Source organism: Propithecus coquereli, unplaced genomic scaffold (assembly GCF_000956105.1).
Source record: "Propithecus coquereli isolate 6110/MARCELLA unplaced genomic scaffold, Pcoq_1.0 Scaffold5, whole genome shotgun sequence".
Taxonomy (NCBI): domain Eukaryota; kingdom Metazoa; phylum Chordata; class Mammalia; order Primates; family Indriidae; genus Propithecus; species Propithecus coquereli.
This window is the reverse complement of record NW_012150840.1, coordinates 6,352,414-6,365,598: the sequence shown is the minus strand read 5'-3', so window position 1 is coordinate 6,365,598 and position 13,185 is coordinate 6,352,414. Positions and strand designations below refer to the sequence as shown.

At 35.5% G+C, this 13,185-nt stretch overlaps 1 protein-coding gene across 1 annotated transcript in view; it reads right to left on the bottom strand.

Annotated features, from left to right (window-relative positions):
• FUT8 (fucosyltransferase 8 (alpha (1,6) fucosyltransferase)) overlaps positions 1-4,886 on the bottom strand; it is a 217,433-nt gene extending 212,547 nt beyond the window's left edge. The window contains exon 1 of the mRNA XM_012656038.1: positions 4,653-4,886. Coding sequence (XP_012511492.1) covers positions 4,653-4,855 — 203 coding nt within the window. The 5' untranslated portion in view covers positions 4,856-4,886. The remainder of the gene's footprint in view (positions 1-4,652) is intronic.
• Between the last annotated feature and the right edge of the window lie 8,299 nt (positions 4,887-13,185).

The window sequence follows — 13,185 nt, the reverse complement described above, 5'->3', positions numbered from 1 at the left end:
ATATGAATAAACACTTCACCAAAGAAGACACATGAATGTCAAATAAACACTTTAAAAAAATGCTGAACATCATTAATTATAGAAATGCAAGTTAAAACCTCAATAAGATAACACTACATATTTATTAGAATAGCTAAAACAAAAATAACTCACAATAGCAAGTTATATTGGTATTTATCCAAGAGAAATAAAAACTTATGTTGACACAAAAACTTATAGGGCAAAGGTTAAATAGTGGCTTTGTTCATAACTGCCCCAAAATGGAAACAATCCAGTGTTCTTGAATTGGTAAATGGATTTCGCTATGGTTTGGATGTGGTTTGTCCCCATAAAAACTCATGTTAAAATTTGATCCCCAATATGGCAGTGCTGGGAGGTGGGACCTAATGGGAGGTGTTTGGGTCATGGGGGCAAATTCCTCATGAATAAATTAATGTCCTCCCTCGGGGGTGAGTGAGTTCTCATTCTCATGGGAATAGATTAGTTCTATCTCTTTGCACATACCCATTCCCCCTCTGATTTCCACCATAAGTTGAAGCACCCTGAGACCCACACCAGATACAGCTGCCTAATCTTGGACTTTTCAGCCACCAGAATCATGAGCCAAATAAACCTCTTTTCTCTATAAATTATCCAGTCTCAGGAATTCTGTAATAGTAACACTAAAGAGACTAAGATACACCTATACAATGATATACTACTCAACATTAAAAAGGAATAAAAATACCACTCAGCAATAAAAAAGACTAAAGTACCAATACACACAATAACATTGATGAATATCAAAAACATTTTGCTAAATTTAAAAAGCCAGAATCAAAAGGCTACATACTACAGGATTCCATTTATATGACATTCTGGGACAGGAAAAAAGTAGGACAGAAAACATGTATCAGTAGGTATCAGGGTCAGGAGAAGGGGAAAGAATTTGACTATAAGGGGGCAGAACAGAACTTTGGGAAGAGGTAAAATTCTTTTGTAATTCAATCATGGTGGTGGTTACACAACTGTATTTGCCAAAACTAATAGACTTCTATGCTAAGAAGAGTGTATCATGGAAATTATTTATCAGTAAGTCAGATTTATACACACAGAGCAACCTCCCCTCACATATGTGATGCTTGTACATTTGCATCCCTCAGAAATAATTTTAAATTTATTTTACTAAATTTGTAACATTATCAACGAAAATTCATAAATTTTAGCTGGAAGTTTGGTTAACTGCTTTTAAAATTATTGTCCTAATTACTCATAATTTTCTAATCTATAAAATTGGAGTAATAATTCCTATCTTAAAGACTTATAAGGACTAAATGAGATAATACATTTAAAGCACTTAGAGCCAGCACAGTGGCATGTGCCTGGAGTCCCAGTTACTTGGGAGGCTGAATAGGGAGAATCAGTTGTGTCCAGGTCTTGGAGACCAGCCTAGACAACACAGCAAGACCCCCATAGTAAATGCTCAATATACGTTTTAATTATCATTATTATTTACATGAACTTATCCATGATTTAGGAAATAAAATCAACCCAAGAGCTCAGAGGATATTTGGTAGTAATAGAGCAAAAGTGAGGTTCATGGTCCTCACCCTGCCAAAAAAATTACTGTTCTGATTCTAAAAAATTGTGGTTTCAGGCTTCTGGGTTTCTTTCCAACTCCAATCCATATGCCTTATCTGAAATAAATGACCTAGTTTTACAGACATCTGAATTAACCCTTTATGGTCTTACTTACGAACATATTTTCTTATAAGAAAAAGACATAGCAAATTGACTATAAGGCCAGGCATGGTGGCTCATGCTTGTAATCCCAGCATTTTGGGAGGACGAGATGTGAGGATTGCTTGGGGTCAGGAGTTCAAGATAGCTTGGACAAGACAGCAAGACCCCATCTCTATAAATAATAGAAAAATTAGCTGGGCATGGTGGCATGTGCCTATAGTCAGCTACTCGGGAGGCTGAGGCAGCAGGATTGCTTGAGCCCAGGAGTTTGAAGTTACAGTGATCTATGATGATGCCACTGCACTCTAGCCCAGGCAACAGAGCAAGACCTGGTCTCAAAAAATAAAATGATAAAGTTAAAATAAAAAATATAATATACTGAGTACAAAATATTAGTTAAATTACAATAAGGAAAAAAATCCCAATGCTAGCAGCACCTCTACTGCTTTTCCTTTCATGCCAGGGGCTCTAAAATGAAATCCCTTTGGATGAAACACAAATGGTCCCACCAGTAAAGTCAATAGAAGGGCCTGAGGAGGTTTTCTTCCCTAATGGGGGAAAAATAACTGTTTATTTATTTTCCTAAAATTTAATGCCTTGAGATAAAAATGAGCTCATTTGCTTAGTCAATGTGTTTTTACATTGTACATTGTACTTACATGGTATTACAGCATAACTTATTAAGTCAATCAGTTCTTAGAAGCTGTCTCTACATTTAAATGTAGTAGTTGAGAATTTAATTTCAACATATAAAAATATAAAGAAAATGAGTTAAGACACCCAAAGATTATTTTTCAGAAGGAACAACCCATATTAAAGGTAAGCTTTCCCTTCATGTGACCAAAACAAGACATTTGGCAGTCAGAAATTTAAAAATGAAGTGTCAGTATTGAAGATCGAACTAGGAGAAAAGTGAGCATTTATTTATGAGCCTAAATTGTTAAGAGGTAAAATCTTTTAGAAGCAAAATCACCATGATGTAGAGAGATTTTACTACAATCAAAGCAAACTCCAAAATCAACTAGAGCAGCAGGTATTCAGGAACATTGAGTTGAGATTTTTTGGTAATTGATGTATCTCCGTTTTCTCAGGGAGGCAATACAGTTCATCAGAGCTCAGGTGTTAGAGTCACATTATCACTTGTGAAAAGTTGGGCAAATTAAACTACTTAACATCCCTATGATCCTTCATCTGAAAAATGGTTATGAAAATGGTACTAGCATCTCATAAAGATACTGTGAAATTCAATGAGATGATCCATGCAAAGTCCTTGGCACAATACCTGGCACATGGCAATAAATGATAGCTATTTTAAATCATCAATCTTTGGTCCCCATAAAAAATAAATGAACAAGACTCTATTGAAAGATCACCTCCTCCATGACCCTCCCTGATTACCCCCAAGTAGGAAATAAAATGATACACAAATTCAAGAAGTTGTCCATTTTCCAATCCCTGACCACTAAGTATCTTACTGACTGGTACTACTACTATAAGTGACAGGGATAATGTTTCATTCATTTTTGTCTTAACACCTAGCATTGTCTTTCATAGGATATAAAAAGACCCAAAATAATATTGTAGTGAAGAAAAAAGTTATGGAACTAGATAAAGAGAAAAATCTGAGTTCTAAAGAAAAAGTGGAGGGCAGTGGTGGTGGGAAATAGGAAGACCATACCATAGACATCCTCACTATGGTCTCAAGAGTACATAACACTGCCAACTATTTTCTTCCTTCACAGAATGCTCCTCAGTTTCTGTAACACATCTGTCTCCTGCTATTCTTCCCACAACTGGATGTATCCACTTTCCACTACTCAATTTATTTGTTTTTCAAAAAGAAATGAACTTTCAGCTATTTATCTCTACACCATTTCCCTTAGAGGCAATTACCAGCTCTCGAGTAATGATTCACAAATCTTCATTTCAAGATTTAACCTCTATCTTGAGAGACAGCAAGCACTAAATATATGATCATCTTCAAATATAGAGGAATTAGAAGATACTAGGTAACTTTCAAACTCAATAACTTTGAAAAAAAATACAGAGATCATCTATGTAATACTATGTTGACTTGCTCCCTGAAAATAAGGGACTTTGGTTTTTCAAACAGTTGATGCCTTCTAACAGATATATGTCATATTTTTTTATAGACTAGAAGTAGCAACAATAGTAATTCTCCACATTCCATATCCATTTGTTTTATTTAATGATGAATTTTTGTTTCTTCATTTCAATAAGTTATAGTTAGACTAACTCAGCCTCCCAATTATGTCTTTGTTATAGTTCAGACCATAAAATTTTTACTATACACTAATTTAAATCATGTAAAATTTGGATTTAATATTTAATACATCAAAATTGTTAAAATGAATAAGATAATTGTAAGTAAAATATAAGTACATAAATCAAATGGCATAGCCTTTCTATATTTAAATTCATATGCAAAATAAGAATGCCACTATGGAGAAATTCTCTATATTTAACACATTGACTGCCACACACAAAAAAAAAACCAGAAACTTTTCCTTGGGGCCACATTATTTTATTACAAAAATAGAATAAAAATTTCGAGTGTAATTTAAAGGAAAACATAAATAGAAAAACGAAATTTATTGACTTCTATTCATTTAATCCATGTTTTTAGAATGAATTTGTCAATATTAATTGTAACAATAAGAACATCAACATGTAAGATTTTATGTATGTTTCATGCAGCCCCAGGGTCAAAACTAAAGTGAGTTAAACACAACTCTTGTGGCAATTAATGTATTAATACACAGATAGAAAAATGCTGTAGGATATTTAAATTTTTGCAAAGACAGCAGTTTATAGAATTTATTAACTATTTTCAGTAGTTGAATGAAGCTCTATTCCTAAAAACAAAGTATAATATTTCCTCATTCTCCCTTCAGTATTTCAAAACCTACCGGAGAGATTCAGCCATTCGCCTCAAGTCTTCATTCTGCTGTTTTAAACGTTCAAGCTTTGCCAGAATCTTGGACAGTTCTCGGCTAGAGTGATCAGGGTGGTCATTATCTCGTACCAAGTGACCACCTATATAAAATAGCAAGGTCCCCCAGGCAAAAAGAATGAGCATAATCCAACGCCAGGAACCAGTCCATGGCCGCATTTTCAGATTTTCAACTCACTCCCCTGGATTCCTGGAGCTCAAAGAATTGAAAACATTGTAACTCTGTTTCTAGTTAGTGCACAGGTGAATAGACTTCTGTTGTTTCAACACATGATGCTTCAAATGATTCTCTCTTACAGTCCTGTGGTGAATCTTTCAAAGAGATCCTTCTGGTGATATGAGTAGGAAGCTTTATTGTCCTGTGCTTCATGGACTCTACATGCTGTGGAAAGAGTAAGAAATGTATTTAAGTTATTTAAGATATGTAAAATAGCATATACTGAGATTCATGGAGTTAAAGGAACCACATTGGTGTTGACTGCCCAATAGGCTGGAAGATAACCTAACTGCCTAATAACAAGCAAAAAGTAAAAGCTTTAAGTCTGCATACTAAATCAACCACATACACTAGGGCACTACCAGAAAACAGATTAATTAGCCTGAAAGTTCTCTTAAGCACTATCACTACTTTTCCTTCTTACATTATTATGCAATCAATAGCTCATACAGGGAGCTTAAAAGATTGTATCTTTGAGTAATCAATCAAAACCAAAATATTTTCAACTACATATTTTGGGGTAATGTGTTATCTCAAGCAGAAACATGTCCTCTGTATGAATGAATTCATTCCTTTAAGTTCTCGACTCCATTCTCCTCCTTCTCATTGCTCAGCTGCATTATATCGCTTAACTCTGCAAGTGACAGGCAAATTGTCACTTTAAGGATAAATTCTAAAACTGGCATGCATATTAGCTAATATCATAGCCATTAACCAGCTGGCAACCATTCCAGCCATCACAAGCAAAGGTTCAAATGGATCAGGCTAGACTATTCCTTCCTCAAATTTATTAAAAATACCAACAATTACAACAGAATTTTAATATGAGTTAAATCATAGTTAGTGTACATCTTAAATTACAAATAAATGCACATGCTTTTCTAGGCTTGGTTATGGGTTTCAATTGTCATTTCTCCATTATCAAGCTTAGAATTCCCTCGGAAACAAAACTATTTTCTCCCTAAAAAAAGAATTTGTAGGTAAAGATATAATTCAAAACCATTTGACAATTCCAGAGCTACAGAAGTCATATGTCCAAGCAAAGAGTTCCTTGTACAAGAGAAGAGAGAAAAAAACAAGATACAGTTTCTGTATATAAGTTGAATATGAGGGGCATTTGACTACTAATCAACAGTTATAAAAGATTAGATAGAAAAGTTGGAAAAGGGGCTTTAAAAATCAGAGCACAAGGCCACCATTTTTCAACTTTTGAACCTCAAATCTCAATCGTTTTAAATGACCAAGTACTCAGAAAGAAGAAAAACTCTTCAAATGAGTGTCCTAGAAATACTCTAGTTCCTTCCCATTTACTCCTATACTATTTACCTTGATGTTATTGGTTTACACTGGCTAAATCATAGAATGAAAAAAATTGTACTCACTGAGAACCATTTGGAAACCAAATAAAAAAGCAAAAATCCAAATGAAAATTTTATGTCTGTTGTTTTATTAACTATTCTTAAATCTATCAAGATCACTGTTTTTACTGACTCCATTATTTGTCCTGTCCCTTTCTCAAAATGCTTTCTCAAATTTCGGCTCCTCTAATCTCAGGTCTATCTATTCACCAAAACATAAGAAAAGCATAAGAATAATTAAGGTTTATTCAATGTTTCAGATAAAAGATCTAGTCATATGAGGTCTACTTTACATCTTATGTAAAAACAATGAATGCAGACATTCAGGGCTTCCTGATTTAAAAAAACAAAAAAACGAATCCATTCTGACATCCTAAAGAAATGGATTCAACTTAGTATATCAACAAAGATGTAAGTATTAAATTTGAATTAATAATATTTTTGTGACAATATATGCAACACTGTAAAATGCCATTTATATACCATATGCTGAACCTATAATATATCCTACTTAATTCCAAGCTATTAAGATATAAGTTGTCCCTCAGTGTGTACAGGGGATTGAGTTCCAGGAAAACCCTCCTGCCCTCCGCCTACCACTGCAGATACCAAAATCCACAAATGTTCAAGTCCCTTATATAAAATGGCATAATATTTGCACATAACCTACACATATTCTTCTGATTTTAAATCATCTCTAGATTACTTATAATACCTAATACAATGTAAATGCTATGTAAATAGTTGTTATACTGTCTTTTTTAAAATTTTTACTATTTTTTATTATTTTTTTTCCAAATATTTTTGTTCCATAGTTCATTGAACACATGGATGTGGAAACCACAGATACGGAGGGCCAACAGTATATAAAATATAAAAATGTTTTTTTCTTTCCCTTCATAACAAAAGTAACTTAGAAAGACAGACAACTAAAGCAAAGATAGCTGTCTAAAGAAGAATAATTTAAAAAACAAATAACAAAAAGATGTGCTCCAACATTTTGCTTAGAATTACAACAAAAACTATCATATTTAAAGCCAACAAAAGATACAACTTGAATAGTAATAAAAGTTTACAGATACATAAACTTTGTTAAAATACTTTAGATTTTTATAACCACTATTAAAAATATCCCAGGCATTAAATTACTACATTATACAGTAATATTAATATTACATGAATTATATAAAGCAAGAAATTCTTATAGAAGCACAATATGGTCATTTTCTTAATTAATAGCATCATTTGAACTCTGTTTTTGGAGAGAATGTTTCCCATGATTTTATTGTTCTTAGCCAGTATTTAAAAATGGAATCAACAGAACCAAGCCAGGTTGAAAAATCAGTAGTTTTTTAGGTAATTTTCCTTAGCATGGTTTAAACGAGCAGATATAGAATTTTTTCCCTATCTACTAACCAAAATGAATGCTTGCTTATTCACTCATTATATTTATTGTTTGAACCATGCCTGCTAAAATATAAACTCCATAATTTTTACTCATTTTGTTCACTGATGTATCCCAAGCATTTAGGACAGTACTTGGCACTAGGTAGATACTAACAAATATTTTTGAATAAATAAATAAGGAAAGTATGGTAGCTCATGCCTATAATCCTGGCACTTTGGGAGGCTGAGGCAGGAGGATTGCTTAAGGATAGGAAGTTCAAGAATAGCCTGAGCAAGAGCCAGACCTCAGCTCTACAAAAAAATAGAAGAATTAGCCAGGCACGCCTGTAGTCTTAGCTACTCAGGGGGCTAAGGCAGGAGGATCACTTTAGCCCAGGAGATTGAGGTTGCAGGGCACTACGATGATGCCACTGCACTCTAATTCAGGCAACAGAGCAAGACTGTATCTCAAAAATAAATACATAAATAAATAAATAAGGGAATGAGTGAGTAAAGAATATCATATATAACTTATACTAATATGATATGGTCACAGAGTCCAAGGACATCAGATGCAACTGCATTTATGCCCCACTAAAGACAGCAAATCTGAATGGACAAAGTGAGATAGGTGCTATTATAAGGAAAATGGTTCAAAAATAAAGTCATTAATACATTTTAGGATTTATTACTGTCAACATATATCTTACAAGACACTCCTCAATTGACTAAAATTAACTGGCCTAAAAGACCATAAGACTAGAAGTCTTTTGGTTTACCTTTTTGCCATGAAAAAATTTCTTATTTGCCTCATCTGGAAGATTCACTTTGCAAAGACAAATGGTATGACTGAAGAAAGTATGTACAGCCATTGATAGGAAAGCCACTCAACTTATTTTTCAAAGTATTAGTGAAAAATGTCAAATTTATTAGTAAAAATATTTCAACATTAATTACATATATCATGAGCTAATTTCTGACTAAAATTTAAATAGCAGTGTTTGAGATTTTTTCTCAGAGTGGGTTGTTTTCAGGTATTCATGAATTTATTACTGTTTGAGATTCACATAGTACCCTTCATCTGCAGAATATTAAATGGATTAAAATGTGTCAGGCTTCTTTCTACAAATGTATTTAATTAGTGATACCACTTAAAAAAAAAAAAAAAAAGAGTCTCACTATGCTGCCCAGGCTAGACTGATATCACTTTTCTAGGGTACTAAGGTATTTAAATGATTCATTTATTTTGGTATTTACAGAGATTCTTTGGGTTACATTTGTTTAATGTCTCTGGAACAATAAATACATTATATGTAATTTTTCAAAGTACTTTCCTGAATCTGGTAGCTACAGTACAGTATCAGTAAGTAGCTTTAACAGAGTTGCTATGAAGCTTAAATAAGGTTAATATACATAAAGCATTTACTATAATGTGTCTGCCTGGAGGCGTTTACTGAACATCAGCACAGAAAGTGATAACCCAAACAAAGGACAGCCATCTTCCTCAGGTGTGAAGATAGAGACCGAAGTTGAGGGTATTTAAGGTGACTGGAATAGGCAGCTCAGTGTATTAAAGAAGAGGGAGCTGCCCAAGAAAAAAGCTCCAGAAATTTGCATAGGAGATCCTTTGAGTCTTTGGCAGGATACTAAACTAAACACACATAATTAAGACCTCATCAGGCTGGCAAAGAACAATTATCAGGAAAAGAAAAATTAAATAAGCTGAATCTATCTCAGAGATTGTACAAAGTTGGAAGATTTATGAGTTCCAACCAAGTACAATGAAGATACCATCTAGAACTGCGGTCCCCAACCCCCAGGCCACCTGTTAGGAACTGGGCCACACAGCAGGAGGTAAACAGTAGGTGGGTGAGTGAGGGAAGCTTTATCTGTATTTACAGCCACGCCCCATCAATCCCATTGCATCACTGCCTGAGCTCTGCGTCCCATCAGATCAGCAGTAGCATTAGATTCTCATAGGAGCATGAACCCTACCTGTAAACTACATATGTGAGGGATCTAGGTTGCACACTCTTTATAAGAATCTGATGCCTGATGATCTGAGGTAGAGCTGAGGCGATGATGCTAGCACTGGGGAATGGCTGCAAATACAGATTATCATTAGCAGAGAGGTTTGGCTGCACGGAGACCATAATAAATCAATTGCTTGCAGACTCATATCGAAACCCTAACAGTGAGTGGCAAGTGACAATTAAGCTGCATCTGGTGGCAGGCTTCAAGTCAGAATCCCATACTTATTTTAGTCCACACATGGCCCTCCCGTTATTTTATTTACCACTTCTGTCTGCGCCTCTTTCCCGCACTGAGCGCTTGTCTCAGTCACAGTTTTTTGTTAAGCCCACAAGCTAACCCTAGCAAAAATGAGTGAAAAACAAATGTTGCTCGAGAGCTTCTTTGTAAAGGGGGAAAGACTCAATGATGACACAGAAGACTCTAAGACTACCAACAAAATGAAAGCTGCATTTAAAAGAAAATACCAAGAGTCCTACTTCAATTACGGGTTCATTGCAACAGTTGATTCACATTCTCTAAGCCCACTTTGTAAAATATGTGGCGACTGGCTATCCAACAAAGCCATGAAACCCTCAAAACTGCTTCTCCACATGGAGACCAAGTACTCTGCATTAAAAGACAAGCCTTTGGAGTTTTCAAAAAGAAAACAAATGTGAACACAAAGAACAGAAGCAATTATAGAAGGCCACCAGTTCATCAAATGTGTCTGTACTGAGAGCATCACTGTTAGTGGCTAACTGCATTGCTAAAGCTAAGAAGCCATTTACTTTTGGTGAAGACAGTTGATCCTGCCTGCTACTAAGGACATTTGCCATGAACTTTTAGGAAAGACTGCAATTCAAAAGGTGGCACATGTTCCTCTTTCAACTAGCAGCGTAACTAGACAAACTGATGAAAGAGCAGAGGATACTGAGGCACAACTGTTATGGAAGATTAATGAGTGGCTGTGGTATGTAATCCAGGTTGACGAGTCTACCGATGTTGACAATATGGCAACAATGCTTGTTTATGTACAATATATTTTTCAGGAGGATGTGCACAGGGACATGTTCTGTGCACTTTTGTTGCCAACCAACATCATAGCTGCAGAACTATTTAAGGCTTTGAATGATTACATATCAGGAAAACTGAATTGGTCATCTTGTGTCGGTATATACACGGACGGAGCGGCTGCCGTGACTGGATGGCTTTTGGGTTTCGTTACTCGGGTCAAGGAGGTTGCTTCTGAATGTGAATCTACACACTTTGTCATCCATAGAGAAATGCTGGCTAGCTGAAACATGTCACCTGAACTAAACGTTTTGCAGGATGTGATTAAAATTATCAATCACATTAAAGTACATGCCCTTAACTCAGATCTGTTCGCACAGCTCTGTGAGGAGATGGACGCAGAACGCACACATTTTCTCTTGCACACAGAAATGAGATGGCTTTCTAAAGGTAGAGCACTGGCCAGAGATTTTGAGTTATAAGAGCCGCTTCAGAGATTTCTTCTAGAAAAACCATCACCACTGGCAGCACATTTCAGTGACACAGAATGAGTTGCAAAACTTGCTTGCTTGCTTGTGTGACATATTCAACCTGCTCAATAAATTCAATCTGACACTTCAGGAGAGAACAACAACTGTGTTCAAATTGGCAGATAAAGTGGCTGCTTTCAAAGTCAAACTGGAATTACGGGGGCGACGAATGAACATTGGGATTTTTGACATGTTTCAAACATTAGCAGAGATTTTAAAAGAGACTGATCCAGGGCCTTCTTTCTTGCAGCAGGTGCATGATCACCTATCTCAGCTTTCAAAAGAGTTTGAGCATTACTTCCCAACCAAAAAAGACCCCCAAAATGGAAAGGAATGGATCTGCGGCCCATCTGTTAATAAGCTGGTGAATCCACTTTGCCTGTGCTAGAAGAGGATCAACTGCTTGAGGTCACAAATGATGGTGGTCTTAAAAGTATGTTTGAGACAACTTCAAACCTCCACATGTTCTGGATTAAAGTCAAGGCAAAATATCCCCAGATTGCCACAAAAGCACTGAAAAGCCGGCTTCCCAACATCCTATCTTTGTGAAGCAGGGTTTTCTGCAGTGACAGCAACCAAAATGAGATTGCAGAGTAGACTGGACATAAGTAACACACTTATGGTGTCACTGTCTCCCATCACACTCAGATGGGAGACAGATGGGACTAGTTGCAAGAAAACAAGCTCAGGGTTCCCACCGATTCTGCATTATAATGAGTTGTATAATTATTTCATTATATATTACAATTTAATAATAGAAATAAAGTGCAAAATAAATGTAATGTGCTTGAATCATCCGTAAACCACCACCACCCCCGCTGCCAGTCCATGGAAAAATTCTCTTCCATGAAACCCGTCCCTGGTGCCAAAAAGGTTGGGGACCGCTGACAGAGAAAACGTGGAGCACTCAGTAAAAACCCAAGAAATAAAACATCTTAGAAGTCAGGATTAAGCAAGCAGGAATCAGAAAACGTTTTCTGTAAAGAGTAATATAACAAATATCTTAGACTATGTGAGACACAATCTCTGTCACACATTCTTCTTGGTTTTTATATTTGTTTCTTTACAACCTTTTAAAAATGTACAATCCATTCTTAGCTCAAGGGCTATACAAAAACAGGCTATGGCCCAGATTTAGCTCATAAACCAGTATACTGACTCCAGCTATTGAATAAAGGCTATGCTAACAAGAGCCCTAACGAAGTTTAAAAACAAACTACAAAAGGATCAAGGTGATCCAAAAGTGAATTACCTGCCTTTCAAAATAAAACTCAACATTCTTTAAAGAAAGATAAAAAAAATACAGACACTCAACAACATAAGGTTCACATTGTCCAGCAACTAATCAAAAATTACAAAAAACATGGAGAGAGATCATACAGTGATACAGATCTCCAAAGACCTGCTAAAGGCTAAGAATAGAACTAGAGCGTTGAGAAAACACTCCAGCACCCCAGGCTCCACACCAAGAATGAGTTAGCAGCAAGGAGTCCACTACTGCAGGAATTTTAAGTCTCTGATTCATGCAAGTTAACTATTGTAATAACAACAACAAAAAAAACCCAAATCCAACTCAATTATTGACTAGACTGACACAATCTTTTCCTCTCACCCCAACCCACAGATAAATGAATAGCCTCAAAGAAGAAGGGTGTCCATTTCTGGGCATAAATACTGTTAGCCTCAATCTTTATTGCCCTTTACCTAAAATCTCTGGCATGCAACAAAAAATCATAAGACACATAAAAAAGCAAAACAAACAAAAAACAAAACCCACCCACATAAGAAAAACAAACCATTGTCAAAAGACAAAGCAAACACCACAACCAGACCCATAAGTGAATCAGATGTTGGAACCATCAGATAGAAAACTTAGAATAATTATGACTGATACATTAAAAGATCTCATGGTAAATATGGGCAATATACATGAATACATGAGGGACTCAGCTAAGAAGAAATGCTAAATAAACA